Source organism: Abramis brama (genome assembly GCF_963993115.1).
Source record: "Abramis brama genome assembly, chromosome: 1".
NCBI lineage: Eukaryota > Metazoa > Chordata > Actinopteri > Cypriniformes > Leuciscidae > Abramis > Abramis brama.
The window spans coordinates 6805276-6829015 of record NC_139963.1 but is presented as its reverse complement, the minus strand read 5'-3'; the positions used below and the strand labels follow the sequence as shown (position 1 = coordinate 6829015).

The 23740-nt window shown below is 36.4% G+C and overlaps 2 protein-coding genes across 2 annotated transcripts in view; one reads left to right on the top strand and one right to left on the bottom strand.

Annotated features, from left to right (window-relative positions):
* LOC311079881 (uncharacterized protein) overlaps positions 1 to 23740 on the bottom strand; it is a 518544-nt gene that overhangs the window by 157249 nt on the left and 337555 nt on the right. The window lies entirely within an intron of this gene.
* On the top strand, positions 8417 to 18779 carry LOC311079697 (NLR family CARD domain-containing protein 3-like). The gene is made up of 4 exons (XM_084109337.1): positions 8417 to 8483; positions 12213 to 12612; positions 16494 to 18449; positions 18746 to 18779. The coding sequence occupies exons 2-4, from the start codon at positions 12341 to 12343 to the stop codon at positions 18762 to 18764; spliced, it is 2247 nt and encodes a 748-aa protein (XP_083965463.1). The 5' UTR covers positions 8417 to 8483; positions 12213 to 12340; the 3' UTR covers positions 18765 to 18779.

Below are 23740 nucleotides of genomic sequence, written 5' to 3'. Positions count from 1 at the left end.
CTGGGTGTCTCTTCTACTTCCACTGATGCAGAGACAGTGACAGAAGTTAGCAGGTTTTTTAGCCTCTGAAGATGTTGATCTAAATTACCGTAAAACTTCAAATAATAGCCGAGTCCCAAATAGACGCCTGTCTCTTTTAAACGCCTGGTGTGACGACAGGTTTGGGTAAATAAAGGCCGGTCTCAAATAGAGGCCTGGTCTGTTTTTTAGTATCGGGTTGTATATGATCTTCTAAAACCAGTCAGATCGTCTGTTCTATGTTTTGATTAGATTTCACGTGACAGACGCAACCGTTCATGAATGACTCATCACTATTCGCGCGCGTGTGTGTGTGTGTGAGGGAGAAAGAGGAGATAATATTTCATTAACTTCGGGATGTTATCCTTAGGTATGTGGCCTGACTAGCTTTAGCGAGGATCACCTTATCCATTGTTTCAAAGAGAGAGAGCCGTGCGCATCTGGGCGGGAGCTGTTAGTGCAAGCAAGGCAGGCAGAGTTAGCGGAGGCTGGAGAGGGAGAAGTGGAGGAGAGCGACGTGGAGGAGGAATTCGCCAATGAACTTGTAAGTGAGGATCGCGGGGATGATGATAGTGATGAATAGAGTAATTTTCTATCACATGATTGCAGTTGTTTTACAGGGTAGCCTTCATTCTTTCTTGTTGGTGTGTTTCGGGCAACAAGTTCATATACTCGATGGATTTTAGTGGTAGCCTAACTTGTGTTCTGGCCATTGCTGTCACATCGTTTCGTTTTATATGTTTTTTTTTATGCTGCCAATAGCCAAAGACATTTATTACATTAAATTATTTGTTACACACATTCGAATTACTTATAAATAAAACATAATATAATGTGTTAACCTCCTACTGTCATGCTTGAACATCTCAACACTAAATTAAAGGCCTGTCTCTTATAGACGCCTGTCTCAAATACAAGCCGGTGCAGTTCGGTGATTTGGGTAAATAGAAGCCCGGGCTATTATTTGAAGTTTTACGGTAATAAAAAATAAATAATAAGGAAAAAGCCAGTTGCAATAATGCATTTTAACAAAGCAAATTAGCAATTTCTTATATGGCTTTGTCACTTCATGCATGATGTAAATGGGAATTACATACTTTTACAGTTGCCTATATGTGACATTTTAAATTTAAATATAAAAGCTGAAATTATTTAGGCTTTCAATTCAATATGCTTACCAAGACTTGGTCCCTCTTGTGGAATATCATTAATTTGCACCTCCTCGACCTCTGAGAGCTCCCTAGTGCCGGCAGCTTTAACTGCAAACACAACATGTAATGATATAGAAAACATCACTGCTGACCAAAAGCTGAGACACTTGTGAACAACAGTATGCAGTGTATTTCACTGACCAGATCGACTCTTCTGAACACGCTGTGGTAGGATGTACCCATGCTGGTCTCTCTTCCTCCAGGAAACATTGGAGACTTCAGTTCCTTTTTTTCCCTTTTCTTTTTAGTCTGAAAGTACAAACTAAATGATACATTTGGGGGAAGCATTTGCAGAGGCATTTTCTTTTAAATTTAGGTAAATACCATGATAGAGAAATAATGAAATATGTATAATGAATAATGAAAAACTTAACTTTTTGGGTTTCCAGCTCATCAGCCATGGTTTTTGCTGCTTCCAGCCATTCATTAAATTGTTTTAATGACTCTGATGCCATTTGTAGATGTTTTTAAATAGAAATAATTGAAGGATAAAGTAAAAGCACAAAGAAATACAACATGGGAAAGAGAGAAATAGAGAAAGAGAGAGAGAGGAGGAAAAAGAAACTGGCTCTTAAAAGAACCGATTGATTTGTAAAATATTTCAGTGATAAAGGATGGGTAGAAAACCCTGAAAACAAACAGATGAGATGATTAGACAAAACAAACCAGGGCTCTGTAAGAGTGGGCACGGACTGGTCCTTGTCAACCTGTGCGTGTCTATAAATCTGAATGCACTAGTGGGTATTATTAAATACATTTTATTTTGCATGTGAAGTGGGGACACTTAATATTCAACAATATTATTGATCTGCCTGCATTGGCACCATTATATGAGAACTGAACTGAGCTGGATGATGACATCACTGTTTTCATTAACTAATTTTTTATTTATTTTTTCAAGGTGATTTGAAACAATCTGTATTGTAAAAAGCACTATATAAATAAAGGTGACTTGACTTGTGGCTATAATCTAAAATAGGCAATAACAATGAATCTGAACTGGATTCCGTCAACCGGTTTTGCCATTACTGCATTTTTTTTTATATATATTTTAATTCTTTAAAATGTTATATACCTAGCTGAATTGATACCCTGAATTTAAATATTTTGGATAGCTGTAAAACTGTTGTGACCTGATACTACTTGTATAATGCTGAAACTACCTTTTTCTCTAAAGAGAAAACATTTAACGTTACAGTTTGGGATAAATTAGGCTGAAATTATTTGTGGCAATATGACAGAAATTGCAGATTATGCATGTGAAATAGCAACATGCTGGGTATTATTACAGTTTTTCTCGATTGCTTAAACACTATAACCAGGCTTTTGAACTAAAATTTCAAAACCATAATGCCATTTATCAAAAAGCACACCCATTTCACTAAACTATAAACACTATTCCATGATTTGACACATGAGTCAGATTTGTTGAACTGTCACTGCAAAACTCTACACACAAATCCCTTCATTTCTCATTGCTTAGACCATGTTGTCATATAGAAAGCACTAGCATTCAATATTGTTCACTCAAGTCAGCACAGCTTCAGCTCAGTTAGCACACAATTACCCAGGTGGAAACACTAGGAGTCAAAATTTAACACACATCAATCAGAACTTCAAGAGATATAAAAGGGCCCAAATCAGTTTATTGCGTTTTGGAACAATGGATCCAGAAAGACATGAAGGAAGAGATCGAGGAGGGATAAGAATGAGGAGGAGGAAGGGCAAGGACAAGAAGACAAGCAGTCTCAGATGAAGTTCAAGCCACTCTAGTTGGCCATGTGTTAGTCAATGGTGTGATTATGAGGGAGGCTGGGCTACGAGTAAGGCCAAATTTGAGTCGCTTTACTGTCGCCTCGAGAACCTTCAGGGAGGTGTGGTGGCAAACAAAATTCTATCAGTGAATAAGAGACAAACATTTCCAATAGTCTTTGATGAGGTGTATTTTCTTGCAAGAAAAGGCCAGCAGTCGTACAGTCAGACAGAGCGGCTGCAGAGTGTGACAATGAAGGGAGGGCATCCTTTCTCCTTTATAGTCTTGACTCCCAGAATGTTATCTTTCTAGGCAAATGATGGTATTTCAACCATATGTGGAACATCCTTAGACGTATCCATCATATTGTCTCCTTGAGTGGAGACCCTCCTGTCACGTACCAACACTCTTTACCATTCCAATACAATTCAAATTCCATATTAGAATATGGTTTGTGTGTGCTCTTTTACTGTCATATGTTGGTCACACACATCTTACTGTAAGTAAATATTACTGTAAAACAAAATAGAGGAGAAAGTAAAAAAAAAAAAAAAGAGTAAAACAGGAAAAAAAATATATTTGTGTGTGTGTGTGTGTGTGTTTTGTGTATGAATAAAAATGTGCCAATGTATCCATTGGTTGTGTCTTTTGTGTTCATCATGTGAAAAGGTTTGTGAGGGGGGAACCACAAGCAACATAACTTACCAGTTTTGGAAATGTTGTTTTGAATTTATTGCACCAGTGTGTTAGACTATGTTGTAGTGTGTGTGATTTTGAGGGCTTGTGTGTCCAGTCTGAGGGCAAAGTTTGGTTTTTCAGCAAGAGTGAATGGTTTTGAGTGTAGAGCTTCATTTTGACCTGAAAATAGGATGTTTGGGGAATTGGGTGAGGCGTTATGGATTTGTGTTTATAGTTTTGAGAATACGAGGCATAGTTTCAAGAAATGTGTTTAAGCAATCGAGAAAAACTGTAACATGATGCAATCGTGTTTGAAAGAGAAACCTGATACAATGAAGTTAAATGAAAATTAACTGTTCATATAAAGTGAATAGCATTAAAAAAAATCCTTTTTTTTTTATGTAGCAGCCGGTAACAGGTGTCATTTAAAACGCATCAATTCTGTAAATAAAATATTATAAACAATAAACATTATTTGATATTTTAAAAATAGCCTTGGATATTTCACCCGCATCTGCTCTATCCTGATTCCCGACCTGCAGATGAAACACAAATGATGACGTAAATATTTTCCACCCATTATATAAAATATTAGTGATTCACATTTCACAGATTTCTATGTACTATAGGCTACTGTTTGTACACCATAATTAAACAAATTAACTAGATCAATCAATGCCTTTAATTCCATTCAAAGGAATCGAAACTAGTGAAAAACATTAGGCTGAAACGACTCCTTCTCCTGTGTCTCTCTCTAGTGGCCAACATTAATATCACAGCCTCGTCTTTCAGGGTTTAGCTTTAGAATTTGCTGTTATACTCCTGAACATCATAAATTCATACTTCTGTATTATCATTGCCCCTTCTCTACGTCTTTTTGGTCAGAAGTTACCATGTTAGTATTCCTGTGTTGTGACATTACAGAAACTATCATTTATTTAGTCAGATTTTCATTCCAAGGATGTGAATCTTGATTATACTTTATTATTACTTTGTATTCTGGGTAAATGTCCTCTTCCCAAATCCAGAACCATTCATTGTAATCCCAGTTTTAGAATGATCTCTTCTGATATATAACACTCTTGAGTGTTAATTTAACACTGGGGTTTTTGTTGTGTAGTAAATGCCGCTCCATCTGAAAGCAGGTGATGGTGATTTACTACTACTCAAGGAACCGGCTTTACTGACAAGATGCGCATAACAATCTCACGATATATATCGCCCAGCCCTAACTCTGAACTACTATAAAGTCACAAAAAAGCTTTGTTGGTTGTCACCATTGTTGAGATTCATATGTTGATTCTTGATGTCTCTATACTACAATAACAATTAATCAGCTCAAAACCTTTTATGAATATTTTTTTTTTTTTCAGATTGTTATAATAATGATACTATAATATTTCAAGGGTCATGTGAAAAATTATGCCATTAATTATAGACTTTGTATAAAGCTAAAATCCATCTACATATTATGTAATCTAAGCTAATATATTAAGAGATTTAACCATCATATGATGACTATAACATCACCATTAACTGACCAAGATCTGATATTTTCTCCTGCATTTATTGCTATAACAAATGTGTATCATATACACAGTTAGAGCAGCCAGAGAAAACTAAAGTTAAAAACTCACGGGTCATGAGCCCAACTAAAGCAGACACTGATCTCAATCATGGTGACATCAAATTTCTTTTAAAGTTTTTTACACTTTATTTAAATTAGCATATTTTACATTAATTTTATGGTTTTTGTTTGGCAGCCGCAGCTGCCAGTCATTTGACCATTTTTTTAAGATTTTTTTTACAATGAAGGTATATGATCGTGATTATTCAGGAAATATCTGTAAAATAACAGTGTTTTCAGTTTATTTAATTTAGGATGTTTTACAGTTTTTTGGGGAGCTGACAGTCAGTTGACCATTTTATCATTTAACTGTTCCGTTACTGTTTAATTACAGATTATATTTGTAATTTTACATACATTTTTATGTAATTTAAGAAAACAGAAAAAAATACTATATGAAAAATACAATCAATTTTCTGTATAAAAAATGTGAATTACTGGAATTTGTCATTAATGTCACAATACCTAAAATAACAGCTGAATTTTTATTTTACAGATATTATTTGTAATTTTACAGTGTTTTGAGAACAATTTAAAATGAAAGAAAATGATCGTCAAAAAATCAGTTATTTTCTGTAAAATTAGGATTTTTTTTACGGTGTAGGATAGTTACCATCATGGTGACAAGTGGTGCATGCAGCTTGATTTGAGAGCAAATAATCCCTTTATATTAATGCGCTCACACAGCAAGTGCTTCTGTAACATACTTTTGCTAATATGTTAGCAAATTAGAATGTTAACAGATTAGCTTTTAAAAGCTAAGTTTATACTAATAAATGTACTTTGAATTTCAGAACTTAAAAAATTTGAGGCAATTGATTGTCTTAAATGTTTTGAGTTCTGCCAACTTATTCGGGTTTACAGTGTACTTCATAGATTTGAGTTATATTAATTGAATGGACTTAGTACTATTAACTTTATTTACCCAAGTTATCTTAACAATAAGTTATTGAGTTACTTGGACACAAATCAAATATTTTTTTTATGCTTAAATTGTTTGAGTTAATAAACTTAAATGATTTAAGGCAATCGGTTTCCTCAAATGGTTTGAGTTGAGCTAAATGAGCACTTTAATTTAACCGTTATCAAAAGGTACAAGCAGTAATCCAACCTTTTAAGTAGCAGTAATCCAACCTTTTAAGTTCTGGAAAATTGTGACTTTTAAGTTAATCAACTTAAAAAAATTGAGGCAATCGATTGCCTCAATTTTTTTGAGTCCTGGTAACTTATTTGGGTTTACAGTGTACGCCTCTTTCTATTTGAGGGTTTTTTCTCCATCCCTGCACTTGGCCTTGTGGACGGTGTAGGAATCCCCTCTGGTGTTGTAGATCCACAGGTATGATCAGCCTCTGAAGGCCCTGCTTTCACAGTTCCTCCATTTCTGCTGGTCCTGGCTCAGGAAAGGTGGAGAAAGGCTCCAGTAAATCAGCATCAACAGCACCAGAGGGACCAGCCTTGAATTCTGTCGGGGTGCTGATCTGGGAACTGTGACCAGATGAAAAGGTGTCCACTGGCAGCACATTATATAATGTGAAATGGTATTGCCTTAATTACCCACTATAAGTATTCAGTTTCAGGCAGTAGTGCAACATATATGTTTAAATGTGTTAATTATCAATTGTGCTATTGGTCAAAGTCATGTCTGGGTGATTTATGATGATAATCTCTGTAATTATATCTTAACAAAACTTACACCTAAACATCTTATTCTCTGCCATGCCACCTAAAGTCAACCAGCAACAAAACTCCTCCCCTCATTTATCTGATTGGGCGTTCACAATGATTTCTGGTAACTCGTGTGGAGGGTGCGAAAGTGCACTTATAACACGCAATGTTTGCTTCTTGCTTGGCCGAAGTCCGCATCGGGGGCACAAAGTCCAGCGCAGTTGCTGATATCATGTTTTATGAACTCTGATATCATGTTTTATGTGTTATGTGTGAATATTCCCAAACTATCGTGCGATCTCTATGGGTTATGCATTGTAGGCCTAATTTTTATTTTAAAAGAAAACACATTTGTACATCTTAAAGAAAAAATGATTGACAAACATGTATTTGGAATGGAATTAAATAAGTACTTTGGGTGTATTGTTCATTATATTTATTTTCATATAAGAGCAACAGAACTTAAATTACATCCAGTTTTTTTAGCAATACACGAGTGTGAATCCCGCGATATCCATCTTTGATCTCACAGGTGTCAGATCCACTGCGAGAAGAGAGATCTGTCCGGCTGGACTGCGCTTTATTCACTCCTCCTCTCACTGCAGCTCCTACTCTCGCATGTTTCAGGCGAGGCAAGGCGCATCTCAAACAAGCCTATTCACAGAGAGAAGCAAACATTGCGTGTGCTCATCAGCCTCAGTAGACTGACATTACCAAAATTAAACAAAAAATGAAAAATACATTTAAATAAAGAAATAACTGATTACAATGTTTATAATCTATGATATATCACATTAACACTCTTAATACACTACAGTATAATAGCCAACATTACAAATAATGCTATTATAATTTTAGGCTACATCCATATATGAAGGTTTACAATTTTTACATAAACCATTTCAAATGCACGTTTACTAATAGGCCTACCAAACTTTAAGTTTTTTTTTTTTTTTTTTTTTTTGACAGAAGACGCAACAGAATTAGAGACTCTTTGACTATTTTTATTTATTTTTTAAAGTTTTTTTCCCCCCTTTTCTTTTTACTTATGGCTAGTCTGTTGGAGGAGCGTCACAATAAAGTGTTAGCAGATATTTATATTTAGCAGACTGTCTACTAATACTCTAATGACTGATAGTTGACATAAAGTTCCAAAGTTACTTAGTCAGAATGTTTAAAAGAGACCATCAAAATAAATTGTTACCAAAATTGTAGCATTTTTGTTTGTGTTTATGCTGTCCATTAACAAATTAATCCCCAAAATGTTGTTTCAAAGTCTTCTATTCTTATATAATAAAATTGTGCAAGTGAAAATGCAAAAATGGTCTCGCATTTACCTCAATACAAGTGACCCTGCTGTAATTTATTTCTTCGTTCAAAACCCGGAAGTGAGAAAAGAATCCACTCGAGGAGAGGCTGGTGGACATTAACCTGTGACATCTACCTGTCTCACAGTGACATCAAAAATCAGTCGATGACTGTAAAGACGCCATTTGAAGACAGAAAATCAGCAATCGCTTCACATGTGACAGTAAGTTCGTTAAACTTTTCATAGCTGTAATATCGATAGAGTATTTGCGTCTAAACAGACCTTATGCCGAACTCAAACACTATAAAAGTGTAAAGTTACTTTCGTGATACTTCACGTCTATTGTAACACTCATTAAATAGCCGAAAATGGTTTACACTTACACTTTTTTTCTGTTAACAGAAGAATTTTAGTTTAATGTTTAAATCTTTGGTTGACTTTTTGAAACTATGTCATTATTTAAGTAATCTATATTATAATGTGTGTTCAGTGACGCAGTAAGACTGGGCGTGTAGTCACAGGATATCACATTAACGCGTAAAAATATAGCATCATATTTGCTTAATGCGAGACGAAAAACGGATTGTGAAAAACACCTGCAAGAGTTCAGCAGTGTCATTAAAGTGAAGGTGAATCCACACACCAGAGGTTTGTGGACGTACTTTACAGGTCACGCAGGAAATAAATGACTTGAAATGGGCAATATGCCCAAAAGCTGTATCACCCTAAATGTTTACCATATATAGCCTAGGCCTACTCTTTATTCCGGGACATGGCCAGGGACGGACTGACAATCTGTGCGTTCTGGAAAAGTCCAGAACGGCCGTCCAACCGCGGGCCGTCGGCACAAACAAAAAAAGAAAAAGAAAAAAAAAAGAAAAAAAAAGTATAATAAAGCATGAACAGCCAACAGCAGGGGCACTAATACGATCACTTATTATGCTACGTGTAAAAAACAACAACTGAGGAAGAAGAGTCGGCCTATAGCCACTGACAGAAAGTTAGTTTTATAAGGCTGCACTTTTAAATTTGCTTACATTATATTTGAATAGCAGTGGTCTCCAACGTGGTGCCTGTGAGTTGCCCGCTAAACACATTCTATAAATAGCCCCAACTTGCCGTCGGGGCTCCAGACTTCGAATAGGCCTAAATGGTATAATTTTTGCGACCTTTTCAACTAAACGTTTCAATTTGAACTTTTGCCTCTACAAAATTACCCAACTCTCTTTGATTATACGCTGTCATTTGCGTTGCGTATGAGAAACATCAAATGGCAAACGCTCAAAAAGCGGAACAAAACTTGTTTGATCTGAGCAGCGCATTATCAGCTCGGCCCAAAAAACAGCGATCGCGGCCAAAGCACGTTAAGCTGATCTCGATCACGCGAACATTATTACACAGAGCTGCGCGATCCACTGAGAAGCATTTAAATTCAGCGCAGAATTCTCTATATAAACCCACAAATGACTATGTGATTTAAGCTTGTAAAAAGCCAGATGAAACAGCGCTGATATTCTCAACATATTGACGCAAAAACAAACAAAAAAAAAACAAACAAACAGGCGAAACATTGTTCCAACAAACCAGTTAGAAGACATTTCACACCAAAACTTATGAATTAACTTTAGTAAAACAAACTTTTTTGGCAGAAATGTGCCTGTATTCATATTAAAAATGCTGTTATATTAATATAGTCATGTAAAATGTAGCCTAATGCAGTAATGTTTTGTTTAGTTATGGCAGTTTTTTTTTTTTTTTTTTCATTTATATTTATACTAAATGTTTGGGCTACTGTTTTTGATAACACATACAATAGGTTTATAGTAAATCAACAAAAAAATCAATAAATATTTTCATAATTTTTCAGGAATTGTTTTTTTTTTTAAACGCTTGTAAGTCTGAACCAGAATATCAAGATATTTTATTATTTCCCATATGATGGTGAAAAGTAAAAAAGCTTCACCATGTAATCGTATAATAAATATTGGAGTATAAGAAATAAAAATTCCTTCTAGATTATTTTATCCCTTGAGGTAGCCCTCGCACACAAAAAGGTTGGACCCTGGTATATAGTAATGTTTTATAATTACACGTTTGTGTAATTTGGGGTTACTGTAGCCAGTGACATTTCATTATTTGTATTTTATGGCATTGTACATTTTTTGTTTTTATTTGAAGGCTGAGGCTTCATTAATAAACACAACCCCAATTGTCATCATTTGTTTTGAGATGTTACTTGCTGTGAATACCTTGTCTGATAGGCTACAGTATTGTGGCATATAGTATCAGGACATCCTGGCTAGTGTCTGTCGCACACGGCTAGAGGCGAATGGCCGGATGATGGGCCTATTTGGGAGAAAGTCCAGGGCTGTTTTTTAGCCCCAGTCCGTCCCTGGACATGGCCGTAAAACATCAGCTGGTCGTGATTTCTAAAATGGCCACACATGAACAGAACCCGCTGATAACAGACACTGTGACACGGAAGCGCGTCAAATTATCCACTATTAACCACATTTTATGCCATGCATTGTAGATCCGTACACAGAAGCTAACTGCATTTTTAATGTAGCTTCCAAAAACAATGTTGACAGCAACAGAAACAAACTTTTCCATAAAGAATTCCCGCTATAAATTGATTTTCTGGGGCATTTGTTAAAACCTTATTAAATCGTAATCTAAATGCATCATCATGTAGCCTATAAGTTCTTAATTTTTACTGATCAATTCAGTTAATAAGGCACTACTATAGGGCTGTTACCAGTAAAATAAAATCAGTTTCAACACTTCATTCATAAATGAAAAACTCTGTCCTTTCCTCACAATGAACTTAAAGCTTTTGCTACTTCTCTTTCAAATTAAAAAGCTACTACAGTAGCCAGTTTCTTCAATGAGCTATATACCCCTTGCAATAACTTACTTTGCTATAAATGTTGTTCTTTCAATTATTTAAATTATAATTTTTTAATTCATTTATTTCTTTTCTCTTCCTTGCCTTTCATGGTTGTAAATATGATTTGAGACTTCATTGCTGTTATTTATTGTAATTTGCAACTACGTCTGCCTTTTGAGAATTGTAAATTGTTAATAGCCTATTGTTTGTTCAATGCCTATTTTTTGTGTAAATTGGTTTATTTCGCAAAAAAAATTCTTCCGTCACCTCGCAAACAACAAAATTAATAAATAAATACCAAAATTAAAAATTGTTTTAAAACAAATCCTATGTAGGCTATGTGATAGTTTTATTATAATATGATATTATCACACGGTAAGAGTGTTGAAAAATACTTTTTCTTTATTTTTTGCTGTTTCTTCAGAAAAAAAAGAAGTTCCAAACTCCACAGAGCCGCTGCGTGAAAACACTTTTTTTTCTTACTGAACGAATCAAATGTTCGTTAATGATTAATGATGTTCGTTATGTTCGTTAATGATGAGTTAATGATTGAACTCACTCGTTAAGATGGTGGCTTGGCACCACCTATACTGGCTGTTTTAGTTTCATATTTAAACGTATCATTTCATTGATTCTATTATTTCATATTTCAATATTCAAAATGTTATATTAAAAATTAATCTCCTAACATTATTTATGCAATTGTAATTACAGTGTAAATGCATCCATGGCTCCTCTGCATTAACAGTCTGTGTAAATAATATCTAATGCCATTCAGAGTCAGCGTCTGCACGTCCCACATCTGCAGCGCGAAGATGGATTTTCCCACTTCAACAGTCATGTTGGTTTTTAGAGCAACATGTCGGCCACAATTTCAAACACAGCAGCCTCATTTAAACACTGTAGTATTTGAAAGTGTGGCCGACATGTTGCTCTAAACAACAATATTACATTAACTGGAGAAAGACTGTTGACATTAAGTTATAGTGAATTAAATTCCATTTAAATAAAATGTGTCAAAATTCAGTTGTTTTGTGCATGTTTTCTGTGTCCACATACAGGTCTGGAATCAAGTCTCTCATCAAGGAGGAAGAGAAGGAGCAAACTTTCTGTAAAATGAGGAGGCGAACCGGACCTGTAAAATTAATGTGTTTGTGAGGAGAGAGAGGAGGAGAACCAGACCTGTAAAATGAGTGTGTGTGAGGAGAGAGAGGAGGAGAACCAGACCTGTAAAATGAGTGTGTGTGAGGAGAGAGAGGAGGAGGCGTCTGTTCACACTCAGAGAGCAGCATCTCCAGTATCCAGTTGTGTGTCCATGAAGAGTAACAACTCCATGCATGATCCCCCTAAATTCAGTGATGGACCATCTCCAGGATTCAGCTGTGTGTCCATGAAGAGTAACAATTCCATGCATGATCCCCCTAAATTCAGTGATGGACCTGCTGTGACCTCTGACCCTGTGTGAGTATGATGAAGTTCAGGGCTGTCTGGGTCAAGATATTATATTGGTTCATCGCCTCTAAAAACTGTCAATAACATATGGAGGACAAAACCTGCAGATATTAAAAATGAATAAATAAATTAATAGATAAATGAATAAATAGATAAATAAATGTGATAATAAGTATGGAATGCCAAACCTGGCTTAATAATATATAAATAAAAACATAATTAAATATGTGACGAAATGTAAAAACAAAAATAAATGACTATTTATAGTTTTTTTTTCCTTAGTTATGGATAAAAATATATTTTTTCCACATTTATTTATTTTTTCATTTATTTATTTATGCATTTATTTATTTTTACTTTTATTTATTTTCACATTTATTTATATATTTATTTATACATTTATTTATACATTTATTGCTCTGTATATTACTGAGAGGGAGGGGGAGGGGGGGGGGGGGGTGTTTTACCTCAGACATAGCAATCAAGCTCAGAGTGGCAGTGCTGAAGCTTTGAGGCCACAGTGACACCTTGTGGTGTGACCAAACAATACGCAAGAGGTTTAATGGGCAATACGCCCAAAAGCTTGTATCACCCTAACTGTATATAGGTTTACCATACATAGGCATTTATTCCGGACATGGCCGTAAAACATCAGCTGGTCGTGTTTTCTAAAATATCTGGCCACACATGAACAGAATCCGCTGATAACAGACACTGTGACACGGAAGCGCGTCAAATTATCCACTATTAACCACATTTTATGCCATGCATTGTAGATCCGTACACAGAAGCTAACTGCATTTTAATGTATCTTCCAAAAACAATGTTGACAGCAACAGAAACAAACTTTTCCATAAAGAGGTGCTATTCCCGCTATGAATTTATTTCCTGGGGCATTTTTTAAAACCTTATTAATATGCATCATCATGTAGCCTATAAGTTCTTAATTTTTACTGATCAATTCAGTTAATAAGGCACTACTATAGGGCTGTTACCAGTAAAATAAAATCAGTTTCAACACTTCATTCATAAATGAAAAACTCTGTCCTTTCCTCATAATGAACTTGCTACTTCTCTTTCAAATTAAAAATCTACTACTGTAGCCAGTTTCTTCAATGAGCTTATATACCCCTTGCAATAACTTACTTTGCAAGGTCAAAAAGGCTATATAAAATATGTATCAAAATTGAATATATCTACAGATGATAACCAACATCAGAGGTTCTCAAACTTCTCAGACAAATTACCGTCTACCAAATCCAAACATATTCAATTATATTTCAGCATAAAGCAAATATTACTCTTGATCCGTCACTCTTTTTCTCTGCAAAAAGCAAAATCGAGGTTACGGTGAGACACTTTACAATTGAAGATTTTTTATTTTATTTTTTTACAAAAGAGTGAAGAGTATAAATGCATTTTTGTGGTAATGAACATTATCTCACCAATGTTGATTGAACTTCAATTTTACTGAACCCAGAATTTTCCTTTACTGTAAGCAACATGCGTAAGTCATGTCAAGTTTATGGTTACACTTTATTTCGACGGTCCAATTTATGGTGCTTTTCCACTGCATGATACGCCTCAGTACGGCCCACTTTTGGGGGGTTTCCACTGTGTAAAGTTCCTAGTACCTGGTATTTTTTTTTAGTACCACCTCGGTTGAGGTTCCAAGCGAGCCGTACCGAGATTAAAATGTGACGTGTAAACACTGCAGATCACTAATGTGGTCAGAGAGGATCTCCACTGCAGCGTCATTGAATTTGCGACATGAGACACCAAACCCGCCGGATTTAAATAGTCAGCAACAGCCACCGCAGGATCATTTGTCTGCACGACTTTTTTAAACGACCGTCACACGCAACCTGAAAAAAAAAATGTCTGTATCGTTGTCAGTAGACGAGGTGGCGGCACAACTATAACGATCAGGCTATAATCCCACCCATAGGTGCTGATTTATGTTTCTGCCGGTGCCCACGGCAAAAAGTGGTGAGGACATGTCCCACCCGCAAGTTACGCCTATGTTACCAACCAAACACAAGCACATTCTCTCCATGAGTGTTGTCGCTCTGAGAGTCGCGCTCTCGCTGATATCTGATGATCCATAATGGTTTCACTAAAAAAAAATCAGTAAATACCTATTTACAATAAGCACTTAACTCAAAAATAACTATTAAATAATAAAATTACTTGAGAACTGGCTGACTAAAATCAGCTTGAAAATGCTATCTCATGAAATAAAGGTGAATCCGTAATTTCTTTACAATTGAAAGGTACACGTGTTATTTCGTCAGTCAGTCGTGAAAGTCTGGTGGTTGAAAGCTTCTGGCAACATTAAATCCAGGAGAGAAGAACTAGAGAAAGAGCAAGGAGAGATTTTGAGTTTGAGCATGAACACGTAATATCTGAGCGAGAGCAGACAAGAGCCTGAGACTGTATATTTGAGAATGAGCGTCCAGTTCTGTGTGAGAGTGAAGGAGATCCGCCTGCGAGTTGAGAGATTTGTGCTCGCGCATTACTTGGATGCGCTCTCGACATTTGACATTAAAATAATGCCATAGAAACGGCCTCAAATAAACTATAAAAAGGTGAAGATAATCGTGTCTGAAAACTGCAATAGATTTTTTATTGGTTAAAATCAATACAATATATCTCGTATTTTTCTGTGGGTGCTTGACCATGAGATCGGCGCCTATGATCACTTAAAAGCGGTGCTAAACTGCAGTGGAAAAGCAAACAGAACCAAAAATAAAGAGAGTAGAATAAGTTGACATGTAATTGTAAAGTTGCTTCTAGTCAGTAAAATGTCATCAAAATAAAGTCTTAGCAGATATTAAACAGTCTACTCGTACTATAATGACTTGTAGTTCACATGTAGTTGTAAAATAACTTCTGGTTAGTGGAATGTCTAAAGTGAACCATCAAAATAGTTACCACAGTTTATTTGTTTAGAACTTTTTAGAATATAAACTGTTTAAAAGCAGCTTAACAGAAGATGTATGTATCATATATGCACAAAACAGCATAATTATTTTGATTAATGCCAGTATTATTTGAGGTTCAGAGGAAGGATGTTGCTCTCAGTGAAGAGTCTGATCAGAGCAGCATCTAAAACTTCTCTAGGCCGACAGAGCTGATGATATTGATCAAACGCTGCTGTCTGAGATTATTGTTATGTTGAGGGTCTAAACACTGTCAAACTGTTGTGTAGTGAAGGTGAACTCAGGTCTGCAGGTGTAGTTTTAATAATAGTATTGATCTAATATTAACTGAGTATGTTTTTCTGGCTGCCTCTGGAATCCCACCCCCTATTCAGAGCCATTTGCTCTTTATGCATAGAATATGATTGCAGAAAAAATAAATGTTTTTAATGAATATTGATGGATCAATACATTTTGTGGGAAAATAAATCATTAAAGTGGTTTGTTTTGGTAAAAAATCATATACTGTACATGTATGAGGCGGCAATAACCTTTAAGCCTTTGATTTAAGGATCATCCGTCACCATTTACAAGTAAATCAATTGCATGTAATCATTTCACATGAACACTGCTTTTTCTTCATGTCAGTGTTTCTGTGATATTTTAAAATAATGGTTTCTGTTAAATCTGGTTAAGAATTTTAGCCGCTTTTCTCTTTTATTCGAACATTTTGACTACTGAAATATTGATGTCTCATTACTTTTAATATGCAGGTCATTATCTGCCCCCAAATGCCTGATGTGCATAATTAATTAACAGTTTGTTGGCAACATGGGTAAATAAAATCTGTGCGAGAACTTGCAAGGATCTCCAAGTGTGATATTAGGAAGTCAGTTTCTACATGTAGTATGATTTTATATTTATTTTAACCGAGGTTTTTGTGTCTCTGTCATCTTAATGTGTTTTCAGTGGTGTGAGAGCTGACCAGATCAGAGATGTGTCCTGTCAGACCAGCACATCCTCCTCCTGTCAGAAACACATCAGTCATCATGACACAGAAGCAGCCCTGCAGCTCGACTCTCACCAGCCAGTGCATGATGATCTGCAGAGAGTCAAAGACCAGCACAAAACCAGCATGAAGAACAAGTATGAGAGCTTATTTGAGGGAATCAAACTACAGGAGAATCAGACCCTCCTGAACAGGATTTACACACAGCTGTACATCATAGAGGGAGAGAGTGAAGGAGTGAATGAAGAACATGAGGTGCTACAGATGGAGAAAAGTTACAAGACACTCCAAGACACTCCAATCAACTGCAATGACATCTTTGATCCTTCACCTGAACTAGGATATGAGGAGAAGAGAAGAGAGAAGAAAGACAAAATCAAGACTGTTCTTACTAAAGGCATCGCTGGAATTGGAAAAACCGTCTCTGTGCAGAAGTTCATTCTGGACTGGGCCGAGGGAAAAGCCAATCAGGATGTAGATTTCATGTTTGTGCTTCCATTTAGAGAGCTGAACTTGATTCGAGATCATCACTACAGTCTTCACAGACTTCTGCTGGACTTTCATCCTGAACTTCAAGATCTGGACTCAAAGATTTATGATGAATGTACAGTTGTGTTCATCTTTGATGGTCTGGATGAAATCAGAATTACACTGATGTTTTCAGACAGTGAGAAATTTTCTGATGTGACTGAGTCTTCATCAGTGAATGTGTTGATGTCAAACCTCATGAAAGGAGATCTGCTTCCCTCGGCTCTCATCTGGATCACCACCAGACCAGCAGCAGCCAATCAGATCCCCTCAAACTACATCAATCGTGTGACAGAAATCCAGGGATTCAATGACCCTCAGAAGGAGGAATATTTCAGGAAGAGAATCAGTGATGAGGATCAAGCCAGCAGAATCATCTCTCACATCAGAAGAGCAAGAAGCCTCCACATCATGTGCCACATACCCGTCTTCTGCTGGATCTCAGCCACTGTGCTTCAAAACATCCTGAAACAAGATCTAAGTGCAGAAATCCCTCAAACTCTGACTGAAATGTACATACACTTCCTCCTCATTCAAACTAGCATGAGGAACCAGAAGTATGAAGAGAGAGATCCAGAGAAACTCCTGCAGTCCAACAGAGACGTGATTGTGAAACTTGCTGAACTGGCTTTCAATCAGCTGATGAAGGTCAATGTGATGTTCTATGAGGAGGACCTGATTGAGAGCGGCATAGACGTCACTGACGCCTCAGTGTATTCTGGGATTTGCACTGAGATCTTTAGGGAGGAATCTGTGATTTATCACAGGAAGGTTTACAGCTTTGTACATCTGAGCTTTCAGGAGTTTTTTGCAGCACTGTATGCGTTTCTCTGTTATTTACACAAGAACAGTGAAGTTATGAAAATTTTCCTGACAGGAAAGTCCAGAACTCAGTGTAAGTTTGTTTTTCTGGATGAGTTTCTGAAAGGAGCAATGAATAAAGCCTTGAAGAGTAAAAATGGACACCTGGATCTTTTCCTTCGATTCCTTCATGGCATCTCACTGGAGTCCAATCAGAGACTTTTAAAGGATCTGCTGATTCACACAGAGAAAAACCCATGGAGCATCAAGGAAATAATCCAAAACCTTAAAAAACACGAAAACACAGAAAGTCCAGAAGACAGTGTCAGCCCTGAAAGATGGATGAATCTGTGTCACTGCTTGATTGAGATGAAGGATAGTTCTCTTGTTGAAGAAATGCAGGCATTTTTACAATCTGGAACAAAAAACAAACACCTTTCTCTTGCACAATGTTCAACTTTGGCAAACATGATCCTGATGTCAGAAAAGGTGATGGATGAGTTTGACCTTAAAAAGTACAGCATCACATCATCACAAGAGGGTCGAAGGAGACTGTTACCTGCTCTGAGGAACTGCAGAAAAGCTCTGTGAGTGTGAAAATATGAACATATCAACTGAATTGAAATATTAACATAATACCTCTCATGTAGGCTAATAGTTTAGTTTTTTCCATTGTTCATAATTTGCTGGATAAAGATTAAGCATTTTTAGAAAAATATATTCATTTTCCTGGTCTAGAAATCGCACTTTTAAAATTAGGCCTCATATATCTAGCTGCGGTGATGATGTATTAAAATAAGAAATATCTTGATTTAGGTCAGTGGTTTTCAATCCCAGCACGGTACATTTTTAATGTATCTCTTATCTAACACACATATTAGAGGTCTTGGAGTCTTTACTAACTAGCTGATGAGTTGAATTTGAAAATGTGCAGTGCTGTGGTTACTCCAGGAACAGGATTGAGCAGAAACTGTCTCTGAGCCTACTAGTCCGGGCCTTAATGCTATGGTACTGTAACCGTGATAAGAGCACTAAAAATGTTATGTGACAGATGGCTTGAGTCCTTGTAGAGTAATTTACTATGGCTTAGAGCACGGCTCAGCCATTCAGAATCAAGGTCCAGAACTATCTGTTTTATAACTAATTATTGACATACAAGAGGGCTTTTCACACTTATAATAATAGTCAACCCTGGGTCATTGTAAACCTTTACACTGATCATAATTTACCCGGGGTTAACAATTAATCCTGGATATTTATAAACTGATGTTTCATGCTGTACACTCCTAAACCTCGGTTAACATTCGTATTTGCACATTTGCGGTGTTAGATTCATTAATTGGATGAACGCTGCATGCAACCCGTTAAAATGGAGGCTCTTCCATTGCACATCCTCATATTATATTGCCAAGTACTGTCAAGTTTTTTTTTTCTCTATATGGACTTTTTGGACAGTAAAGTTAATAATGAAAATGTCTCTTCACTCCAATTGGCGAGTTTTCTGTTGCCATTTAAAATGTTTCCCATTAAACACTGAAATAACTGTTTATACAACGCTCATGGTGCGTCCGCAGTTGCGTACTGTCGAGTAGGCACTACATTTGATTTAGAACATCCTTCACGACTGTTAAAAATGTATGATATATATAGTATGAATTAGGGCTGCATGATATTGGAAAAAACGTACATTGCGATATTTAGTTTTTCTCCGATATATGTTTCTTTAATCAATGTATAAATAAACAATTTCACCAGTTGATTTGAATAGCTATATTTGAATAGAATTAATCAGTCTAGAATAATACGGGTGATTTTGTAGGGAAGTGAATCTGCATAGAAAATAATAATTTATGAGCATAGATAAATACAATAGAAGAAAGATATAATTGAAATGAGCAGTGCTTTGTTTTTCAGGTAAATCTAACAGTATTCAGGTACAGAAATTGAATAATCAAATGTAAAAATAACAGTCTTCAATGTATAAATGAAATATAACTAAATATAATTAATTACCATAATTAATACAATTTATCTTTGTTAAAGCTACAAAAGTAATTTTCTCTTTCTCTTGTGTTGTTTGATCACCATTGGTATCACAAACAGCTGCGGGTACATTAAGCTGCTGTCCCTTTAAGATGAATGCCCGGACTTAATATAAATGACACTCATCCGTTTTCTTTCTCAATTGTTTACAGCACAAAAACGACTGTGTTTATGAGGATACTCGCCGAGACAGACATTTTAACCTAATTTTACGTGCATGTGTCCGTTTAAGTTTGGAAAAAAGAGAAAGGGGAACTGAATTCGGTGTTCACGTGCTGTCTGCGTGGCTTTGTGTGTGCGCAAAGAAAATGGCACGCAAGTCCTCTTGCGCTTGATGCCTGACTCGACTTAAAAACGTGCACATTATACACTTTTACTCTATGATGGTTAAATTTAGCAAATAATCCAAGGCTATCCATCAATCCATGACTATCGCGGATGCACACATCGCAATATCGATGCTGAAACGATACATTGTGTAGCCCTAGTATGAATGTGTTTAGTATGAATGGAATCTGGACGTACTACATCCGCCATGTTGTCATTATTATGTGACTTACAAGCGTCAGTTACGTCGTTTCACTGTCATTCATAAAACCTCTTCCTTGGCCTCATGGGATAGTAAAGTGTCCAGCGTATGCGCACTTCAGAATCTTGCCAGAAGTTGTAGGTTATCCGGCGACTTTTTGCGGACTGTTTTTCAAATACTATGTATTCAGACATACTGCTCTGAATTCTATATATTAAATTATATTGTAGTTAATTTATTGGGTCCGAGTCCACCTTTGTCGAGTCCAGGTCAAATCCAAGTCCTTAACAATCGAGTCCGAGTCCAAGGAGGGCCGTTTTTTATCTTAAAATAATGTTTCCAAAAGCGTTTCAGTCGTAACAGGGTGAAAGGCACTTCTGGATTCGCTTTGCAGCCATATATATCTGCTACAACCAGAGTCCAAAGAGGACCGAGTCGGACTCGAGTCCGAGTCCTTAACGTCTGAGTCTGAGTCGAGTCCGGCCGAGTCCACAAAGATTTAAATAATTTGAAATTGACCTTTAACAAAGACCCGCCCCTCTTAGTTACTGTTGCTACATCCGACAATTCATTCCGCACTCACCCCACACATCATGTACACAGTAAAAAATATATTGCAGAGCAAAGAGGACACTGACAATGCGCCAACAGACAAGACAGAGCAGGTTACTTTTGGTGTGAAATAATGTCTCAGTAATTTCAAACATGACTGACACTTTAATGTGTAGCGCCTCAGTTCAAGCAGCACGTGAACTGATTATCTCTTCTAGTTATAGCACAATTTAAACATGAATGAACATCAAAACTGCAAAAAGAAATCAATACACACCATTTTTTAAGTTCAAGTCCACTAGACTTTAATCTACTAACTGGTTTGGTTTGTTTGTTGGACAAAAATGGCGTATATCTGCATTATGATTGGTAAGATCGCCTCTCAAAATTAAATTCCGGTGAAGGGTCTCAACACTGAGCTCTTAAATTAATATTTTAACCCTTACAAAATTATTGCAATGTATAGTTGCAGTCATACGTTTACCTATTATACATCTTTCAGAATCTGCAAGGTAATGCTGAAGAATGCAACACGATGCATTAAGGGGCAAACTTTTGAGCAAGATGATGGTGATGTTTAAATTTTCTTATTTTGTTTTACATGCTAATATCTTATTTAGCCTCTGAAGGGCAGGACTAAATTAATTAACTTTTAAATAAGAACAATTTACACAAACAATCAAGTTCAAAAGTTTAACCCACTGGCTCTTAACGGATGCTTCCTTCTTGAGCATCACTAAATGTTTGCAGCGTTTGTAATAGTTGTGTATGAGTCCCTCAGTTGTCACCAGTGTGAAAAAATGGATCTCACAATCATAGTCACTGCTATTAAAGAGTCAAATATGCAGAAGGTTCTGGAAAAGCAAATAATGTGCAGGAACTGAGGATTTTTTCTAAAGACCATTGGGCAGTTTAACTGTTCGGGACAAACAAGGGACTCATGAAAACCATTACATAAAATAAAATAAAAAAACAGTTGTGGATCATTCAAGTAATGACACACAATATTAAAAATCAAGCCTATGTAATTTGTCTTGTATTTTGTGTTTGTATTTTGTCTTGTGGACTAGGCTATTTAACATCGGTTATGTGAAAAAGCTTTTTCAGGGCAGTACTAAATAGAATCAATATTTTTTTATCCTTCTTATTAAAAAAATTAATAAAAATAACAATTTCTATAATGTTATGTTACATTCTGCAGGGTGTTTTGTGAACTTATGACTAAAGTGTAAATGTAACAAAAATCATAACATTATTAGAAGCCATAATGTTGCTATGGTTACTATGTCAATCATCACAATTTCATGACTCACAGGACTAAAATTTAGCGGATTCACTCCCACATTTAAATGCAGTTATCACTTACAGTGTGAACGTAACCACTGGTCCTCTAGAAGCATGAAAAACAAAACTATTATTTAGATCGTCAATAGGGCTCCCTTTTAAGCCATCACTTACTTACCGCGTTCTGCACTCTCACTAAAACTCTCTTCAGAAACACTGAAGTTGTTTGCACAAACCACATTTTTTCACAAACCATGCATAAACGTCATTATCTCAAAACTACAAACTTTTACATACATGCTGCTGACATATTATTGTAGCAGAGTTTGTGCTGAATACTGTGTCAGACTTTAGCCATGAAAATGTCACAAGTAACAGAAATAAGCACAAATGCCAGATCATGTCAGAACACCTCCAGGGCCAAGAAAACACCTCAGACCCCAGAGGGTTAACCCATTTAGCAAAAGTGGTTGGGGGGTGGGTTTGCCTGTCCATCCCATTTTGTATGCCACCAAGAGAAACAAAGCAACCTCGGCATCCCTGATCAAACACAACTACCTGTGTGTTTCTAGTGATCCTGAAGACTAGCTTGCTCAGGTGTGTTTGATCAGGGTTGGAGCTAAACTCTGCAGGACAGCGGCCCTCAAGGACCGAGTTTGAGGAACCCTGCCCTAAACCTAACCTTAACCCATGCAGGTACCTTATATTACCCAATACTTTCTAAAATAAGTACACTGTAAGAACATGTAAGTGCATGTAATGTAAAATAAAAGTGCAACCCAGGCCTTCCCCGCTCTCTAACGTCTCTCCAGTACGCAAAAGCTTCTCCATTATTAACAAGCTCTTGACTGATCATAACCTTTTAACAAGAGTCCTCTCTTTTTTCAGATTAGCAGCCTGTAATCTCACTGATCAGCAATGTGAAGTTGTGGCTTCAGTTCTACAGTCATCAAACTCACCCCTGAGAGAGCTGAACCTGAGTAACAATGACCTGCATGATTCAGGAGTGAAGCTGCTCTGTGCTGGACTAAAGAATCCAAACTGTCAACTCAACATACTGAGGTACTTAGAAGTGTTATGTATATAGCGCCTTTCCGTAGCTCAAGGTCGCTTTACATTGTACATTACATTTACACACCCACAAACACATTGCAAACACATAAGGATACATATAGCCACATTATGAGAAACATACTGTAATCGATTGAATTAAGGTGTCAGCATCAGCTAGAGAAGATTAAAGATGTGAAGTTTTTAACAACAGAAGAAATATGAGAGCAAAAAGAGTTGAGTCAAATACAACACCAAGGTTACGGATGGATGAAGAAGGCTTAACATAAACCCCATCAATATCAAAGGACCGGTCCATCCTTTTGACTGAGGCAGCAGAGCCAAACATCAATATTTCAGTTGTGTTATTATTTAACTTGAGGAAATTTGGGGAAATCCGACGCTTGATATCCCTGATAC